Genomic DNA, 20,933 nt, shown 5'->3' with positions numbered 1-20,933 from the left:
GTGGGAACCGGTCTGTATGTGGGATCCGAACCCTCGGCGGGAGCGCCGCCGCACTCCCAAGTGGCGCACTGTAGCAGTGCGCCACCGGGCCGGCCCCTAGAACTATAGGCTTCTTGAAAGCATGAATAATCTATATTTTATCGAGTTATACATCCCATATTACTCTAAAATATTATTAGACCATGATTCTTTCATATTATTGTGTTTTGATGGATGTCCAGTAAAGGAGGGTCAAGATTTATGAACGAAGAACACACATGACCAATAGAGGAGTTGTTGTTGATTATTATTTATCATTTTTATCTATTTGAAAGTCCTACGAAAAAATCATATTTATCAAATCACCTTTAATAGAAAAAGAGCATGAAGTTGAAACTCTTCCTGACAAAGAAAAAGTGTTGACACAAACTATATTAGATATAAACTAAATGTAACTTGTTTTTCTGTAAACACATGTGTATTACTTCTTAAAATTGATCGTTCCTTAGAATATGGCTGGCTGTGACATCGGGGATTTATGCTGTATGAAAGCATTGCTGCTGCGGCCTGTCTCATTCTCCCAGCAGCTGTGTCCAGCTGGTGGTCCACATTCCCTGCTACTTCTTCAGAGAATGGAAACATTTAGGTCAATATTGATATAAAACTTCATGAACTTTCTTCTCTTTCAGCTTTGGTTCGCCTTTGTTAATGGATTTTCTGGACAGATTTTATTTGAACGTTGGTGCATCGGCTTGTACAACGTGGTAAGCATTCTCTGTCTCCCTCTGATAGCATGCAGAACTTCAGTGACATTCCTTCACTGTTTATGTCTGGGAAGTGTATCTAAGTCAATCATCTGTGTACTTAGCAGGCAGCACAAATACATCTTTAGGGCCTTTGTTGCTGTGACACATCCTGCAGAAGCCCAAACTCTCCACACATGGTTTCAATCATAGCAGATCATTCTTGAATAACCCCATGAAATTATTAACCCATATATCTTGATAATAGACCCTTGTTTTACCCCTTTACTAAATGCCTGCACAACATTTTCATGTTTTTCGCTCAAGGGAAAATTTCTGCATCTAAACGCATTTCACTTCATAATTTTACTTCTCTACTTTTAAACGTAGATTTGAGTATACAGCACATGACCTAGTGTCCTTTTTGTCCTTCTTGAAAACATATCTGTCCCTCTGGAAGAACTTTTTATTCACAACGAGTGCTAAAATAATGAATTCTGACTTACAGCTACTGTGGAGAATGGTAATCAGCTTTTATTTATTTTTTTTGATGGTTTTCGAGTTCTTTATTATTTCACTGTAATGAATTTGAATGCTAGAAATAAATACAAACTATAAGCTGAAAGGACTCAGTGGCTGCGTAGCTTTCTTGCTTTTTGTTTCGCTGGCAGGAAGAAGTCGGTGGCTGGCAGCTGGTTGCTTTAGAGACCCCAGGATGGCCCGTCTCTTGATCTGTGCTCTGTCACGTGCTATGGAAGCTGACTGGCATTCTCTGCTCCATGGCAGTTTACATTCTGAAGCAGCCAGCATAGATAGGCATGGATGGAAGTTACCAGACATACAATAACACAACTTGTGGTGCTATAAATATGTACAGTTTGTGTATAGGTTGGTGGCTGGATACTGAAGCCATCCATGTATTCACCCTCTTTTCTGAGCAGCTGCCACAGTGGGTGTGGGGTGTAAAATGCCAGATATCAGCAGCTTGCCCCAGCCCTGTGTGGCTTACAAGTTAAGAGGGTCAGATGTGCGGACTCCGACGTCACCACGGCTAGGTTCGGATCTTGAGTTTAAACTCCATCAGTCAGTAACTGTGTTACTCGCTGCAGAGCACACTAGTACGTACATGCCGATACTGACACCCTAAAAGACTGAGGTGACCGCTGGGGAGAGCAGGGCTGAATTCATGTTCCTTTCTCTCCTGCGCTAGAATAGCTGCTCTAACCACTTACCCCATGGATAGGGGCTTAATGGTCTCTCCTTTGTATACGAAGGGGAGACCAGAGATTGTTAACTTCGCAGGACTCAACATTATTTCGAGTAGGTTATAGTTATGCAGCCTTTTAGGGAAAATGTGCTGACTGCTCCATAATGATTCAGCACAGCAAAGGGCCAAGTGTCATAGAGTTGATAACTACACAAACCCATGGTAGGTACCTTTTTATAAATAGGAAGTGGGAGTCTAGGAGGCTCTGCCTTAGAGCTAAGGACAGGACTGCAGTGCGTGTCCCCTGCTTATAGGATGAGTGGATTTTAGCCTGATTTTCATGCTCAGGGAATGAGTGCTGGATTCTTTCTGAGCTCCATGCAGCCTTGTGCAGTTCAAATCAATCCAACTAATTTTATTGAGTGCCTTCTGTACATAGGCTGACGGTATTCTGAAGGTCAGTGTTGCTCAGAGTAAGTCCCACAGACCTCTTGCAGGAAAATAACTAGGGTTTGTTTGAAAAATGCAGATTCCTGAGCCCTACCCCAAATTAAAGAGTATCTCAGAGGTACTCTAGTTATTGTTATTTATGTTAAAGATTAAGACCCACAGTGACCTTTGATCCCTAGGGTTGGGAATATGTTCTATGCATTTTTGCATTCCCCAAACTATAGAGAAGGGCACATTGCAGCACAGAAATGGATTTTGAGGTGAAATGGCCCTGAGTTACCTCAATGCTGATGGCACAGGCTTTGCAGCAGGTCACCAGGTAGCGCTGGCAGAGAAGGTGTTTCCAGTGGGCACAGCAAGGGGTCCACCAGTGGGCTCGAGGTCGCTGGCCTCCAGAGTTGCTCATGCTGGAAGGGCCAGACCTTTTGAGAACATGGAGGTTTGCCCCATGGAAAGTGTTTTGGTGACTTTCATATGAAATAAATTGAAATTTAGAGAAAAGTTAAAAAAGAGTACAAAGAACTCCTGTGTACTCCTCACCCAGATTCATTCATTATTAGCAGCTCGCCCCAACTTGCATTCTCTCTCCACACTTGTGCCCATGCGCACACGCCCACACATGTGCCCTTATGTCCATACATGCACACACATGTTCACATGTGTGCACACACTTATTTCTGAACCAGTTGAGTGTGTGTTACGGACATCGTGCCCCTTTAATGCCTAATGCTTTAGTGCATAGTTGCTAAGACCTCCATAACCAGAGTGATGATCAAACCAGGAAATTTCACCATGGATACAGTACTATGATCTAATCCATATTAGTCCATATTCCAATTTTGCCTTTATTGTTCCAGTGATATCCTATTTAGCAATTTTCTTTTGGTCTAAGGTCACTGCAGGAGGCAGTTTGTGACACAGGAGGCGCATTTGCCAGTGACTGGATCTAGGCCGATTCCCCCCATGACGTTGCCTTCACACATGTTTCTCTCCTGCCCTCCCTGCGTCTACTCTTACTATTTTTTTTTTCCCTTTTTGTCTTTTTTCGTGACCAGCTACGGATCACAACCCTCAGTGTCGCGCCAGTACCGTACCGGGACCGGCAATGGGATCGCAACCCTCGGTGCTGCGCCCGCACCTCGCTCAGCCAGTGAGCGGGAACCGGTCTGTATGTGGGATCCAAACCCTTGGCGGGAGTGCCACCACACTCCCAAGCGGCGCACTGTAGCAGTGCGCCACCGGGCCAGCCATACTCTTACTATTTATGTTGATCCCCCAAGCCAGCTAAAGTGGCAAACCACTGTTTCTCAATTTGATTCTCATAGTAAGTTAAATAGTGTTAAAATGGACTTTGAAACTTTTGCATCTCCCTAAATAATGAATGAACGCTGTCCCATTACGTTCTCACTGTATCCATAGTTGAATTTCTTTATCATTTTATTTTGTGAGTAGAATGGTACAAAAGCTGCCAGAATCAGAGGGATTTCAGCTAAATTTTATATATTTTTAGTGAAGAAATAACTTTAATGTTATTTAAGCTGTTTTAGAAAAATAATACTATTATCAAGTCGCCATAATTTGAAGAAGACTGCACCAACCTCACTTATAAAAGTAAATTTAAAAATTCTATGTAAAATATCAGCAAATGGAGTTCAACAATGTATTAAATGAATAAAGTATTTGACCATGTAGGGTTCATTTCAGGAATACAGGAGGTTCAAAATAAAAAATCTTTCTAAATATCACTGTATCAACAAAATAAAGAAGAAAAACGTGATCCCAGTAGTAGATGCTTTGAAACTATTTGAAGCAATTCAGCTGCCATCCCCAAAATAAGAATTGTAAATAAAATAGGAATAGAAAGAAGACAATGAACTATAATTCAGACTATTTATAAAAACCAGTAGTGGGCTGGCCCGGTGGCGCACTGGATAGTGTGCCGCTTGGGAAGCGCAGCGGCGCTCCCGCCCGAGGGTTCGGATCCCTCGTATAGACCGGTTCCCACTCACTGGCTGAGCGAGGCGTGGGAGCAACGCCGAGGGTTGCAATCCCGTTGCCGGTCCCTGGTCCGGTACAGGGGCAACACTGAGGGTTGCGATCCGTTGCCGGACACGGAAAAAGACAAAAGACAAAAAAAAATAAAAAATAAAAAATAAAAAAATAAAAAAAATAAAAATAAAAACCAGTAGTGTTGCCATAAATGGTAAAATTCTAAAACTATTTCATTTTAAATAAGAAATTAGTCAAGATGCCTGCCATCACTATATAATTCAGGGTTGTTCTGGAATTTTTAGCAACTGCTAAATTACAAATATTGGGAAAATGGTGAATAATTTCAGTGTTTATGCAAATATGCTCACAAAAATATGGTCATGTAAATATGTTCATATATGATTGTTTAATATAGAGAACCCAAAAGATACAAGTAGAGAAATACTAGAATTATAAGAGAATTTGATAAGATGACTAGATAAATGATAAATATATAAAAATCAATAGCTTTTTTCTGTCCTAGTGATCAGTAGCTTTTTTTCTCTTTTTTTATAAACTCTAGAGATGGGCACCTAGAAATGCAAATGGAGTAATAATTCCTCTCAAGATAGGAACTAAAATTATACATTGCATAGGAATAATTTGTATAGTACCTATGTAAAAAAATGATGTCTCTTTGAAGGATAAAAAACAAAATTTGGACAAATGGAAATGCACTGTTTTCTTGTATGGGAACACTTACTATTATAAAAGAACCAACTCTTCTAAAATTAATATTTAACTTTATGTGATTTCATATAGAATCCCAACAGGTGATTGTCCAGGAGGCAGGGAGAGGGGAGTTGCATAAAATTATATTAAGGTATAAATAGAATTAACCAATACCTGAGAATAAATGTGCAAATCATGTTCAAAAAAGATCGTAAGGGCAGACTTATCTTTACTAAACATCAGACTATACTATAAAACCATTATAGCCAAATCACTGTTATTAGTATAAACTAGACAAATAAGTCAGAGATTGTAGAACTAGATCCCAGTTCTAGATTCTAGATCTTTAATACATAAGAGCTTGGTAAATATTAAGTTTATTTTTCAATTTAGTGGGAAAAGTTTGGATTAATTAATTATGTTCTCACAACTGGCTCTTTATCTGCGAAATAAACTGGATTCCATCTCCCAAAACAGAAAAATAAATTCCACATATATTAAAGATTAAATAAATGAAAAATAAAACTGTAAGAATCCTATAAGACAGTCCTGAAAACTACATGTAAGTTCCAGGGAAGAGAAACTTCTGTAACCACAGTTGGACACCCAGAAGCTTTTCTTGACCAATTAAAAATTAAAAGTTTTTATATGACAAAAAAAAAAACCCTAAAACATTTAAAAAGCCAATATGCAAGTGTATTTGGATGAAATTTTGTAACATAAAGACAGTTGATGATGGTACTCAAAGAACTCCTCGAAGAGGGTATGAACCCCCAGTAGACAATGAATGAAGGACTTGACTGGACATTTCACAGAATTGCAAATCCACACGGTCAACAAGTGTGTGAAAACCTGTCCAAACTCACTGGTAGGTGGGGAAATGTAAATTTTTACAGTAAGAGTTTAATGTCTTTCATTTTTCAGGCTGGAGAATAGTAAATGACCAATATAACAACCGTTGCTGATAGGGAAGCAGGGAAAGGTTGCTGTTGTCCTTTGCACAGGGAGAGATAAAGGATTGGAACCTTTTTTGAAAACAACCAGGCAGCATCTAGTAAAATTAAAAATGCATGTGTTCTTTTACCCAGCAACCCTATTGCTGGGACTGCTTCCCACAGAAATAAAAGAAAAAGTATGTATGTTATATTATAGATGTTTATGACATAATGTTTGCAGTAACAAAGAACTGGAAACAAAATGAATACCTGTCAGTGGTGAATGGCCGAAAAAATATGGTAGATCCATCCTATGAATTATTATGTGAGCATTAAAAAGACTGCATTAGCATCATACCCAAGGGACTCGGAAGGCTTTCCATGATGCATTGTTTAGCAAGAAAAGCATGATGCAGAAAAATGTGTATAATGTCCGCTTTAGTAAAACAAGTCATGACCCACAGCCAGCCTACGTGTATGCAAGTGCTATGTTACGAGCAGAGGAAAAGCTATGTAGGGCATACGGGGCTGTTAGCCTAGTAACGAGTGAGGGGATTTGAAGTGGATAGAAGGAGAAAGTCAAGTAAAAACGGAAACGAAGAAAGACAGTATGAACCACATGCGTGACGTTGCATGTGCCCATTGCTGCAGAGCAATGGAGGTGACGCTGTGTACCAAGAAAGTGTGCAGAGCTCCTGAGACAGGAAGCTCCTCCTTCTAGCTATAAACAGACAACTTGTGTTAGTGGGGGAAGTGAGTGTGGCCGCTCTCCATCCATCTCTCCTTGAAGTCTCTGCAGCACATCGAAGTCCCAGGGCCGCTGCTTTCTACTTGCTCTAGGCTGAAATGGGAGCACGAGAATCTTCTTGGCCTAACTCACTCCAGGTGCTGCTTGATCCTAACAGACTCGGGGGAGGCTTATTTCTGTGGCGTATACTCAGTCTCCAAATAACTGGTGTGAGCTCAGGATTCTCTTAGAGCCACACATCTGAGTCCCACGGGATTGCAAGCTGGCTGCGGTGGGGGGTGTGGATTCCATCAGTGCTAATGCTAATCCGTGAGTGACCCAGTCTCTACGGACCATGCCCAGAACCAAGTAGGAGAGTGACCTTCGGGGCCACAGCACATCCTAGACTGAAATGACACATTTCTTCCAAACCCCTTCTTCAGCACCTGGTTTTATCTTTCCAAAACACAAATGTGAGCCTGTCACACTCCTACAGAGTACAGGCAAAGGTTAAAGTCTTAGAAGGCACCATCTGCCCGGGAATGCATTGTCACAGGAGGTGGTTTGGTCTCCGTCCCATCCCTGGCTTAGTTACACCGTGCCCTCAGCCGGCCACCATTCTGTGTGTCTTAGAAGTTCCCTCATCAAAAGACAAAAATCACACCAATTTAAAGATCTAATTGGCTTTTATAAGTGATTCTAGAATTGGGCAACCTCTCATTCTGTAAAGCAGAATGGGTGCTCCAGTAGTTGAGCAGAGGGGATTGGCTTTAAAGGCAGAAATGGGCTGAAAAAAGCAGAAACGGGACAGATTGGTCATTTCAAAGTTACTTTCCTTATAAATTCCTTATCATGTGAGCTCAGGTACACTGAGTCCCATCTGGTTGCTGTGAATCTCCTGTTGTTTTGGAAGAGTGGCCCACTTGGAAGTCGAGTTGGATTAAGCAGCACCTCGCAGGACTGACTCCACTCTGCTTTGGTCTGTCTGCTGGGGCCAGTGCCCTCCCCATGAGTACTGTTGCAGAGCCTTGTGTTTTACACATTTATCCACATACCTGTTGCCCTGCTGGCTCCTGTCCCCACCTCTGCAGTAGACAGAGTTCCTGAAGGTCGGGGATCTGCTCCCTTCCCTTCCCTCATCCCTCTTCCCCCTTCTGTTTTCTTCTTTCCGTATTTAAATCTCTGTATTCCTGGTGCTTATCACAGTATGTGACCTGTAACTCATGCGCAGCAAGTGTCTGTTGAGTGACTACGTGGATGAAGTACATCGTGCTTCCTGCAATTTGGGTACAGAGTCAGGACGGGCAGTTGCACGACTACTCCGGGCCTGCTGTGGTGTGACCCTGCACCGCTGCTCGCTTTACGAGGAATGTAGTTGTTCATGTAAAGAGGTTTCTTGGCTCATCAAGTATTGATGTTGTTTCTAGTGTTTGGTGTATTCATGTTACACTGAATAACAATAAAAAGGCGTCTTTCTTTCATTCTTTGTTTGGAGGGTGCCTGGGGAGCCGTGAGTCATGGGACCTTGGGTTTGGTCTTGATGGCAGTCGCCCCTCCACAGAACTGCAGCTGTGGGAGGTGCAGGGGCCACTCTGAATGGCTCGTTCTCCTTGCAGATTTTCACTGCGTTGCCGCCCTTCACTCTGGGAATCTTCGAGAGGTCTTGCACGCAGGAGAGCATGCTCAGGTTTCCACAGCTCTACAAAATCACCCAGAATGCTGAAGGCTTCAACACAAAGGTAAACAGAATGTGATTCCAGAACTGTCCCTCAGAAAAGCATACACTGCCTTTGGTCATTTGGCTCCAGCCGTTGCTTGAGAAGCCTGGGAGAGACCGTGACCCTGCCCTCAGCATGGCAAGCCCGTGGATCAGGGATGCCTTTCTGGGGTGCAGCCTCATGTTGTGCGGGGTGCTGCTTTCGGTTCCAGCTTGTCAGCCCTTCCTCCTCTCCACACGAGCCTCCAACGACGACACTGTGGGCCACAGCCCCACCCCGGGCCCGGAGCAGCAGCCGGCAAGCCTGCCTGGCTCTTGCCAGGCTTTTCACTGGAAAGAAAATGTCCCTTTAGCTGCTAAGCACCACTGAGTAGCTAGGATCGCAGGGATCAGGCGAGTTGTGAAGTTTTTTTGTTTTGTTTTGCTTATTTTTTTCAGACTGGAGAATCAGAAAAGAGAGAGCATCTAGACAAAAAGAACTAGTATAGGTAGTTCTGCTGTCTACTACTACAAACTACTATTATAGGTAGTTCTGAGATGACCCAAGTGGAAGCCGGGGGAGGATGTTAAAGGGAAGACACGTGCCTCACCTGCAGAGGAGGCAAGATGTGAGCAAGATGTGTGCTCATGTTTCTTAGGTTTCGTGCAGAGGCTCGTGGCCTGGCTCAGTGACAGTGCTGTGCGCTGCTTGTGTTCACCTTGTGCGTGGGTGGCTACTGAGACCTTAGTGAGGCTGGCACAGAGAGTCACCTCCCCCGGCCTCAATAAGAGAACAGTCTCTGAAGGCTCTGTTTCTGAGCCGGATGCCACTGGTCGCTGTCCCTCACAGCTGTCTCATTCTGGGCAAGCTCATAAGCCTATCTGGGACTGGAAAAACATAGAAGGGTCCTACCAGTTCTCTCTTCTATATACAATGAGACTTGGGTGACTAATTTTATCAGTCCTTGTTTCCTATAATTCTATTAATGGGAAAATATGAACTGATTTCTCTACATTATTTACAAAAATCGAATGTTTTCTAGAGAGTTTGAACCCAAAGGCAGTTTGAGGTGGGAAGTAGAGAATGGACCCATCTCAGAAGTAGCAGAGCTGAGAATGCCCTGGGAGTTGTCTGTAGGCACTTTCAAGAACTTTGTTTGTTTGTTTGTTTATTTTGGGGTCAGTTAGAGAGAGGACAGGAAAAGGGTGGAGCAAAATGAACATTTAAAATGGGAAAAAAATCACACTGTCTTATAATAATGTTTTTTATTATTTTCTGTTGTCCCACCATTACTGAAGATCAAACAATGTGACAATTCCCAGAACAACTCGTAGACGTTTAAATACATTTAATCTGGCTTTAAGAATTCTGTCATCTTGGTGGTTAAAAATATGATTGAAATGCATTAATGAAACTATGGTTTAAAATAAACTAAACTTTGTGTTCTTTCGCTTGACCTTTCAAGCATTAAAGTAAAGAAAAATTTTCAATGTGCGTGATATTTACCAAAATCCCCCTAATTAAAGAAAACATTGAATAGCAGGGATTTAAAAAGTGAAACAAAAGAGAATGCTGTGTAAGAATTTACATGTAAAATGTTTTTTAATGCTTTCATAAAGTATACCGTTTTAGTCTCTTATTAAAAATTTTGACCTAATGCTGTGTTTGTGAATGACTGTAAGATGTCATCTCTCTTACAACGAAAAGTGATCATAACATATATGTGGATATACAAGTATATTTATGTACTCATTGTACTAAAGTAATATTATCTGGAGATAGTCCAGTCATTTATGTGTAAAAATGAGGAAATAGTTGTTGCTGCTGTTTTAACTTGAGAAGCATATGCTGCTTCTGGAACTACAGCAGTGCCAGGTCCTTCACAGTGCGGTGTTTGTGGCAAGGACGCAGACGTCGAGGCTACGGCAGCTCCTGACTCCCCTGGTTTGTTTTCCTTTAGGTCTTCTGGGGTCACTGCATCAATGCCTTGGTCCACTCCCTCATCCTCTTCTGGTTTCCCATGAAAGCGCTGGAGCACGGTAATGGCTTCATGATTTCAACTGTCAGCAAGTCGCTTTGCAGCCCCGCTGGTGCCAGTGTGTCACTTTTTTTTTTTTTTTTTCAAATTCTGCAGAACGAGAGATCACAAGAACACATTTTAGAGGAAAAACATACCTAAAATCTGATGAGAGCGAGTCTCAGGTTTATAGCTTATAGGTTTGAACACTAGAAATTCTAAACTCAATTTAATAACTGTTCGAGTTGAGGATCTTGAAGAAAAGCACTGTACTATACTGAAATATTAGTGCCACTTGTCTGTGACTTTGACATTCTCTTAATTACTGGGGTTTCATTTTCCAAGCCTCACATACCTATATGCAGAATGACTTGAATCTTGAAGAGTGTAATCTTATTCCTAGTTTTCTGAAAGAGTCTTCTTTCCTTGACATACACCTTTTGAAGTTATAGTGTATTTGAGGACTGATTCTCCAGATTGGTTGTATTCTTTCTCTACATCTAGAAGAAGGTGTGTGAGAAGTGGGCAAGACTCCGTGCTCGTTCTCACTTCTTAGTGCATCCAAAGTGTGGCCTCCTGAAGAGACATCTCTTTAGTCTCAGAAAATGAAAACGTGTCATGAGAATGCTACTCTTTCATCCCTCTCAAGTAGTAATAATCCCCCTGGGAAAAATTACTCCAAATGTTGACTAGACAAGGCCTTTTATTGTTCAGAAAACCAAAGAATATAAAGTTTCCAAGCTTCTTTGTTACTGCCTCAGTGTGTTTTAAGCTTCAAACAGAAATGATTCATCCTCACTGATACTCTTTAACCTATCAAATACCAACAGAGCAAATGCATACCGTGCCAATTTATTGTGCCCTGTGCCCCATTCTTTCAATTCCATCAGAACTCCTTTTCCTTCAAGGGTCCCTGCATCTTTAGATCAGAAAATAAACTTTTCTGCTTCTGGACTCGCCCCTAAAAGGGCATTCTAGTGAATCATTTTCTTTTAACTCTAAAGCTTTCCTTTGGTTCATCTTTACTCATAGTGGATTTGATTTGTTTAAAAATGGTCTTTTAAGCAAGGCTCTGCAAGAATAAGAGCGTTGGATGTGATTCAGTTTCAGAAGCTGTGACATTTTGGTGAAGCAGCATCTGGTGTCATGGTAGGATGGACTAGTGATGGGAAGCAATATGTATGACAGGCACAAGAACAATTTTGACAATTGTCCTTTTGTACCTGAGCCCAGGCTTTTGTACTTAGGAAGAGACAGCAAATAGCATGAACTGGCCACAGGTACCATCTCCAAACCCCTTACTCTTTTTATCTGGACGTTGTACTATGATCGTAGCCCAAAAGTGCTCGCCTCTGGACTCTCAGAAGTTTTACAGTATGGTCATTTACTTGCCTGCTTCAAAAGAAACTAATGTGGCCCCTCTGCAGTAGAGATGATGGTTTTTTAATCCTGAAGTTATGATTGTGTGTTTTGAGTTTGTAGCTTATAGTTTATGGTTGAGTTGCTGTAGTTTGCCTGGATTCCATTATGCAAATTCATTCATTCACCTAAAGTGGTCAGTGTTTAAAAGGGAGTAGACTCCTAACAGTCGCCGATTTATCTAAATTCACCAAGTGAATTTTAAGTTAGGTTCTGCCGCCCCTATCAGTTTCCCCCAAATCTGGTTATTTGTCTAGCATTAAGATGATTTTTTTTCCTTTTTATTATTATCACCATCATCATCAGTGTTAGAGTCATTATTTCATGGGATTTAGTGAGCCTTCAGAATAGGGGTTTTCTTTTTGTTCTTTTGTAAACAATAGCCTATTGAGTGAAACTGTTCAAGGTGGAATAAATTGAAAATGTTAAGTGTATCGGTATAGAACAAGAGGTGGCCATTGGTGTTCTTATTTACTTTCTCTAACAAATTGAATGAATATTTTAGAATTAATTTCTAATTTTTTACAATCAGTACAGAGCCCTACAATCCTATGTTTATTGCACCTCTATTCAAAATAGCCAAGTATGGAACCAACCCAAATGTCCATCAATGGAAAATTGGATAAAGAAAACGTGACATATATACACAATGGACTACTACTCAGCCATAGAAAAGAACTAAGTTCTGCCATTCACAGCAGCATGGATGAGCTTGGAGAAAATAATGTTCAGTGAAATAAGCAAAGCACAGAAAGAGAAATACCACATGTTCTCATTCATAAGTGGGAGCTGAATATAATAATAGTAAATAAATAACAATAAGTTGAACTTTCAGATAAATAAATTGTAATTGAAAATAAGTAAATAAAACAATCAGTACAGAACAAAAATTATTACATTATTGCTTAATAACCTTATTCATGCATGTGACATTTATATTCATGTCAAAGGCATGGTGGAGGATTTTAAGGGTGATAAATAAATATGTCAATGTGGGTCTTCAAAGAGTTTGTAGGCTGCAAAGGGAGATTAGGTTTTGTCTATTTTCTGCTGCTATATCAGAATACCACAGAGTGGGTAATTTGTAATGAACAGAAATTTATTTAGCTTATGGTTCTGGAGGCTGGGGAGTCCAAAATCGAGGAGCTGGCATCTGGTGAGGGTTTGGTGGAAGGCATCACATGAGTAAAAGACAGAAGGGGGCTGAACTCCTTTTTTATAAGGAACCCATTCCCTCGATAACGAACCCACTCCAGTGATAACAGCATCAGTACATTCATGAGGGTGGTGCCCCCATGACCCACACACCTCCCATTAGGCCCCTCTTCCCAACATTGTCACATTGGGAGTCAAGTTTTCAACAGATGGGGGCTGGCCTGGTGGCGCACTGCTACAGTGCGCCGCTTGGGAGTGTGGCGGCGCTCCCGCCGAGGGTTCGGATCCCACATACAGACCGGTTCCGCTCACTGGCTGAGCGAGGTGTGGACGCAACACTGAGGGTTGCGATACCGTTGCTGGTCCCGGTCCAGTACGGGCGCAACACTGAGGGTTGCAATCCGTTGCCGGACACGAAAAAAGACAAAAAAAAAAAAGTTTTCAACAGATGAACTTTGGGGGATACATTAAGACCATAGCAGATGTGCACATGAATAACTCTATTGGAAGATAAAAAATAACTGTTGGAAGTAAAGTGCAGATAAAGTGTTGTCAGATTTCCGAGGGTTGAGAGATGCCTTTCATTTGGAGTTACTAATGGCTTCTTAGCAGAGGTAACACTTAGGTTTAGCCATGAAGTCCAGTGGAGGGAAGAACCCAACAAAGTAGGGAAATTCAGAGCAGGTGTGGAAAACTGTGAGCCTCAGCACCTGAGGGTGGAAGGTGGGAGATGTTTGAGAAGGCAGGTGAAGGCAGGATTGCAGAGGGCTTTGAGTGTGAGGTTAAGAAACTGGGACTTAATTGCTTTGTCATTGAAGGGTCAATATAGAACTTAGATCAAGGAGAGTTTTGTGGTCAGAGCAATTTGGGAAAATGAACCTAGCACGTCTTGTAACGTGAAGGGTAGAAGGGAAGATGGTGGCAAGGATACTTGACAAGTCTCTGGGTATTCCCGGGGAGAGTTTAGGGAGGGTTAAACCCAGGACATGGTATTGTGTTTGGAGAGGAACAAAATTGTGGCATATGACGTGCCAGGCCCTCCGAGAGCCCAGTGAGTGTAGACGTCCGCCAGCCCAACGCTGCCTCTCCTGCGCTCTGCAGGCTCACCTGAGGTCAGAGAGGGTGGGCAGGGATTTTGGACATAATTATTTAATTACCAACGTGCTGAGTCCTACAGGCTGTGGGTGGAGACTACAGTACAGGGACACAACCTTGTCTAGTGAGTCAGGGAGAGTTTTCTCTGAGGAAGTGATATTAAGTTCTTGACAGATGAGGAGTGGGTGGTCAGACAGGGCGGGGGGGGGACAGGGAAGAAGGGGAAAAGAAATGTTCCTGCTCATGGAGAAGAGGCCATGGGGTGGGGGTGGATCCTGGGCTGTTACTTGTCAGACTCTGGCTAGTGTTTCAGGACACCGAGCCTTTCTGGCCCTGTACAGTAAATGTAGGAACCTCCTGCTATGGATTGAACGTTTTGTCTCCCCGAAATGTATTGAAACCTGACCCCCAAGGTGGTGGTATTAGGACCTTTGGGAGGTGATTAGGTCATGAGGGTAGAGCCCTCCTGAATGGGATTAGTACCCTTAGAAAAGGGACCCCAGAGAGCTTGTTTGTCCTTTCCACCACGTGAGGACCCAGTGAGAAGGAGCCCTCGCCAGACACTGAATCAGCCAGTACCTTGATCTTGGACATCCTGGCCTCCAGAACTGTGAGAAATAAATTTCTGTTTTTTGTGAACTACCCAGTCAGTGGGCAACACAGATGAACAAAGACACCTTCTCTCCCCCTTTCCCTGGCCCTGTGGCAACTCTGAATCAAAACATGTCTCTACATAGTTCCAGTGTCCCCGAGTGGTGGGCAACACCACCCCCAGTCATATGACCGCAACATGGAGGAAAGGAGTCGTGGCTGGAAAATGGGGCAAAGAAGTGAGGGGGTCAGACCCCTAGCACCTGGTGGGGGCTTCTTCTCAGAGAAGGGTGGGAGGTGGGAGAGTTACATGGTGGGATTTGCCTGTGGAGAAGACAAGGCTGCTCTGTAGAGAAGCACACAGGATTTGGTGAGAGTGTACGTTGGTTTGGGGATGGGGGGAGAAGAGGGGAAATCAGTGGTGAAAATCAAGAAAGATGGCAAGTTGAGAGGACCAGGATGTGCCAGCTGATTGGGTTACTTGTTTATGTGTGTGATTGCCTGTCCTAAATGCAAGTGAGCTCTCATTACACTCTTAATTGCCGTTCAGAAGGATGTACCCACCCCACCCCCAGAGAGGTGTAGGAACATGACACCAATTTGAGACAAACTAGCAGCACTTTCAAAGCCTGGGGACCCTGGCCTACCTTCAGGCCTCCCTCCCCCCAGGTGCTGCCTGAAGCTTCCCCAGACACCTGCCTGCACTCAGAGCCCTGAAGGAGCTTTGCTTGACCAGAGGCTAAGGTCCCCAGAGTAGCTTCATTTCTTCATTTGACAGTGTGTGCATTATGTCACAAAGATTGTGAGTTTTACTAGAAAATTCTCCACCACCCATGGAGAGAGGCTCAGGTACCTATCAGTGCTGTTTACTTTGCTCAAAGCAACATAATTATTGGGAAGAAATATTTTTGAGAAGGTGTGAGCATGTCGTTCATTCCCTAGAATGCTTCCAAGAACTTTGGTTTGCTTATTTTTGTGTGGTTTTGGATAGACTTTTCAAAGCACTCCTTTGCTGGTGGAGTTTGTGATGATCCATTTCAAGTTTGAAAATGAATTTTTCCGCTCAAGCAATTCAGTAAATCAGATTTCTTCCAACCATCACAACCGTACATTTATTCCCATGGTCTGCCTGTAGCTCCTACCCTTTGATCTAAAAAGTGATTTTCAGTTAAATCCAGAGATGTCACCTTTGCAGAGACTAAAATTCATCAAGAGCCTCGGTGTCAGGTCATATTCAGGTTTTCCATTGGTGTATACAGTACGCATAGCCGAGCAACCCTCCTTAGTGTGGAATGTGGTTATTGGCAAAAGAACGTAAAATCAGTTTTGATTTTACAAAAAGGAAATTTTCAGATTTTCCTTGATGAAATTTAAGAGGGAGATGATGGGTGAGAGAATATTCTTACCAGCAGAGAAAGGTTCCTAAGGAAAATTTGTTCTCGATTTCCCCAGAGTCCACACCAAGGAAACTAATCTCTCCCTTTTAAGGAGAAGTACCTTGTGGATGCTTATTATTGGCACTAATTAAGCAACAGGGTCTTTCAATGTTTTTGGAGAAGACTACTTTATACTTTTTAATAAATGTGCTACTGTAAGATCAGGCACGTCTTATATACTGAAATAATAGTGCGCACGTATAAAATAAAACTGGATACCTCTCTCTGCCCACAGCACTGTTGGGTCTTACTAGCTTAAACTATTTCTGACCTATACCTTGTTACTGTGAACTTGGGCGTTTTATATCATGTAAATCCTGATGACGAATTTGGGCAAGACTGCCCATGTTCTCTGAAATTTAAACTTCTTAAACTCAATAATGGACTCATTAAAAAAAAAGGACAAATGAGAATGTTCTCTAAGCTAGGCTCCTGCTGGCTTCTGGAGATACATTCATGTGCATAAAAGACAAGTTTCCTGCCCTCAGGGCTTAAACTAGAATTGTCACCGAAGAGGTCAAGGTCAGATGGAATGTATTCCAGGGAAAACTAACCTGGGCTGAGCTCTGAGGACACCTTCCCAGAGGATGTGGCAACAGACTTGCAGGACGAGCAGAAAAGTCGAGAGGAAGGGCTTCGGGTTGCAGGAACAGCATAGAGTGAAAGACGGCATAGGTGGGCAGGGGCTGGGAGTAGAATCGTGAGACACAGATTGCTTTGGAATGATGAGGATGGAGACAGATCAGACCTTTCTGGGCCCTGTGGGAGAAGTGAGCCTTTCAGAACACAAGTGTAATGGAAGCCACAGACAGGTTTTAGGTAGGGAGCCATGTGATCTGCTTTATTTTGACGTAACCACACTGTCAAGGATGGTGTGGGAGTCCAGCTCACTGGCTGTTGAAGGGCTAGTGTAATGGTAATGGTGGTGGTGAGAAGTGGATGGTTTCGAGGTAGAACTGGAAGGATCCAGTGTTATGTTATTTAATACTTCCCTGATCTACCTAGTTGTACTGTGTCCTAAACCTGTCAGGAAAACGTGCCGTCGCAGTCTCAGAGGCCAGCAAAACACTTTATTTTACCTTACTCGGTACATAAAACAACACACTGACATTCTGTTCCACCTTAAAAGTCACAGTACTGTGTGCGGTTTAGAAAAGGTCTAAAATAAATGAAAAAGATTCAGAGACAAACGTTAAAATGTTAAATGGAACAGAAAATGGGAGCAGTGACTGGATGTGGCCCCTGCCATTTGGGCAGCTCTGTGGAGAGGAAAGAGTGTGGCAGAAGTTCACAAAATCCTGATGCATACAAATGAGGTAAATGGAACTTGCTCACTGAGAACTAGAAAGACAGAACTAGAAGCTTTTTAGATTTATACAAATGAAACTACAGCGTATAGGGCCGGCCCGGTGGCGCACTGCTACAGTGCGCCGCTTGGGAGTGTGGCGGCGCTCCCGCCGAGGGTTCGGATCCCACATACAGACCGGTTCCCGCTCACTGGCTGAGCGAGGTGCGGGCGCAGCACCGAGGGTTGTGATCCCGTTGCCGGTCCCGGTCCGGTGCGGGGGCGACACTGAGGGTTGCGATCCGTTGCCGGACACGTAAAAAAGACAGAAAGGAAAAAGAAACAAAAACAAAAACAAAAAACTACAGCGTATAAATCTAATAACTGGTTACTAACCCTAACCCTATCATAATATGCTTAAGATATCACCAGGTTTCCACATTTAAATGCAAATTCTTTTTTCCTATCTCGGTTTGTTTTAGATGCAGTAATGAACTGCTGGGGTAGAGCTCTGACTGTAGAGGTTATGTTTCTGGATACTGATGAGGTTCTGCCTCACATGTCCTGAAACTCAGAATTGGGCTGGAAGGGCCATTGTTTTCACTCAGCTGAATATTTCTTATGTTTCAGCATCTCTTTTAATAAACTCTTTGTTACATGTATTTTAAACAATTGGAAGAAGCATGAGCCGGAGAGTCCAGATTTCACCCTTGTAGCTTTGGCAGGAAGTTTAGTCGAGGCAAATTAGCTAGGATTGGAATAGCTGCTGCAGCAGGCGACCTCCACATCTCAGGGTAGCCTGATCAAGGTTTATTTCTCCCCCATGTCACTGTCTGGTGCAGAGTGCATTGTTCATGGGTGTATTGAATATATTTTCCTTATTTGCTGTATTCTTGATGCTCTGGCACTTGGGTCCTTGATCCAGAGCTACCTAATTTGTAAAGATAGCATGACTCCCCTGCAAGCACGTCTTTGATATTCAAACCAATCCCAGCCACCTCCTTTATCAAACTCACACACACCAGGCCAGTGTCCCCTGCCCTAGGTCACCCCAGGGCCAGAGACTGGACAATTAGGGACCACCCTGTAGCCCAGAGCTCACTAAAATTATTCAAGGTCTCCAGCCCTACACTTACTCAGTGTAGCTACCTGGCTTCACCTGCTCTGTCCTGCGAGAATCCCTGGGCCATGCTCTGCCCACCCCCTTCTGCATCCTGACTGTCCTTGGTGCTTGCTGGTGTGGTCCTTTGTGGCATACCTCCTGTTTCTAGGGATCTGTGGGATGAATGTCTTCCTTCATGGCAGTCATTTTCCTGTCTGCGTGTCTTACCATACCTGGTCAACAAACAAACTGCAGCATGGCTCCATTTAGTGCACCCTCTGCCTCAATGCTGGGAGGGGAGAGAGCCAGAGCCAGGAGAAGGATCGTTTGCTCCTAACTGTCTCTGGCAGGAAGTGATTCATCACATCTGATTGGCAAGGACTAGTCCCAGCACCCCACCTAGGTGCCAGGGGTTGGAGAATGTCGCTGCACGTGTACCCAGGAATCAGAAACATATCTGTGGCCTCACTAGGTGACTGTTTGGCATTGGCAGTCAAGTTTGCTTTTCATCATTTTTACTTCATGTTTCAAGTCTATTATTAGTAAACAAAAATGAAGAAAGAGAAAGAGTGGAATTTGAGTTTCATGTCCTTAACTTCATCCAGCAGAAATGTTGAGAGAGGAGAAAACCCAGCAAAAGACTTATATAACCAGGGGCTTAACTGAGGACTGGTTATGAATGTAATTATAATCACTAACACTTGTATAAACCCTGCCTTTTATACAGCACTTTCCAGTATTTTATGCCACTCTTTACAGAGAAAGGAAAAAATAAATTTTCTCTTCATGAGTACATAGCGTTGGAAGCAGAAAAAAATAGCTTTAATTATAGCGCAGGCACTAAGGGCATATGAACAGGCTGGGTTCTAAGAGTTTGTAGTGAGTTGTCTGAAACTTGGTATACGTCTTCACTCCTGATAAAAATGTGGCTGGTTGCTGGGGTAGCTCCTCTGAACCTCTGGATTCTTAAGAGGCTCAGAGACGGGTGGGAGAAGGGGGCTGACTCAGTTAATATTCTGGAATCTGGGCTGCTTGAAATAGTGCTGCTGGAAGTTCCTGAAGCAAAAGAGTGAGACGGAAAGCAGAAGAAACTTGGCATCTGCTCTCTGACCAAAATGTCTTGGCAAATGCCTTGATGTCAAGGGAACAGAGCCACCTCCACCTTAATTCTCTCTGCCGAGTCCTGTGTGAGTGAGATGCTTGGGATTTTCAATGCAGCTGTTCTGCTGAGTCTTACTACATTAAAAATACACATGTAAGTTCACCCCATCTGTTTTCATGATTACTAAACTCTGTCTTTTCTGACTATATGGTACTGTGCTATATAACTTTATCTTCAAATTTTGCCTTTTGTCAGAGCCACTTCTGAATACATTTTGTGGTTTTGCTGGGTAATGACGTAATGTTTTTTAATGAACATTTAATTGAAATGGTATCTTTATAAAATATCATCACCCCAGGCCTTTGGAATATTCTGGAATAAGTTTCTTGATCATTCTGTCTGTTTAGAAAATGAGACATACTTTTCTTATAAATCGTGGCTTTTCCCACAAAGATTTTCAAAGAAAATGTTTTTGCATGCAACATTTTTGGGCTGTTACTACTAATGTAGACGGCCCGTGTGGTTTTGTCCCAATTGTTCACAATAGTCTGTTTTAGTGACTGTGTTTCGAGACCTCATTTGGCTAATCCTACATTATGTTGGTCCCTGGACCCAAACAAATTTTGCAAATAATACAAGTCTGGAAGAACAGGCTCAGCTGCTGCTTTGGGTCAGTGGATCCTGAAGCCATGACATCGTGTTGTCTCTAAGAAGATGAACTGGCCACCCAGGACAGGGTCTCTATGCCTCTCATTTTAAGACGCTTTTCATGTATATGATCAGCACCATCATTATATGAAGTTTTACATCACATGCAATCACAGGTAGTTCTAAATGTGACATAGTGTTTTATCAAACCAAGCAGATGTGGAAATTGTCCCACTCTTTTTTCTTTACCCTATAGAAATCATCCGCTGGATTTTTGGGACAGGTGATGCTGTCTCTCAGCTCAGCCCTCGTCCAAAGGCGGATCTGATCCTAGATTTGCAAAAGGCTGACTGATCTCAGACTGGTTAAGTTAAATGCCAGCTGTTCTGATGCACTGGCAGGTTAATCCTTCTTCTTTTCCCTCTTCCCTTTCAGTCTTCGTGTGCTGATGGTGGGTGTCTGTTGGGAAGTGTTCAACTCCATGCTGGTTAAGATAGAAAGAAAAAGTTTTGGCAAGATCACCTCCCCGCACATGCACTTTCGATCGGTCTTTTTTATAGGACCTTTTCAGAGCCTTGGAGGGTTTGACCCCTGCTGACCTCACCCCCATTTCATCAGTTCACCATTCCACCCCAAGTTTGC

The 20,933-nt window shown here is 42.9% G+C and overlaps 1 protein-coding gene across 1 annotated transcript in view; it reads left to right on the top strand.

The window, feature by feature from the left end:
* ATP8A2 (ATPase, aminophospholipid transporter, class I, type 8A, member 2) overlaps positions 1 to 20,933 on the top strand; it is a 244,691-nt gene that overhangs the window by 81,663 nt on the left and 142,095 nt on the right. The window contains exons 4-6 of the mRNA XM_008578825.1: positions 669 to 743; positions 8,361 to 8,483; positions 10,402 to 10,480. Coding sequence (XP_008577047.1) covers positions 669 to 743; positions 8,361 to 8,483; positions 10,402 to 10,480 — 277 coding nt within the window. The remainder of the gene's footprint in view (positions 1 to 668; positions 744 to 8,360; positions 8,484 to 10,401; positions 10,481 to 20,933) is intronic.

Source organism: Galeopterus variegatus, unplaced genomic scaffold (genome assembly GCF_000696425.1).
Source record: "Galeopterus variegatus unplaced genomic scaffold, G_variegatus-3.0.2 Scaffold1767, whole genome shotgun sequence".
NCBI lineage: Eukaryota > Metazoa > Chordata > Mammalia > Dermoptera > Cynocephalidae > Galeopterus > Galeopterus variegatus.
Note: the sequence above shows the minus strand (reverse complement) of the source record. Positions and strands in the feature narration are given on the sequence as shown.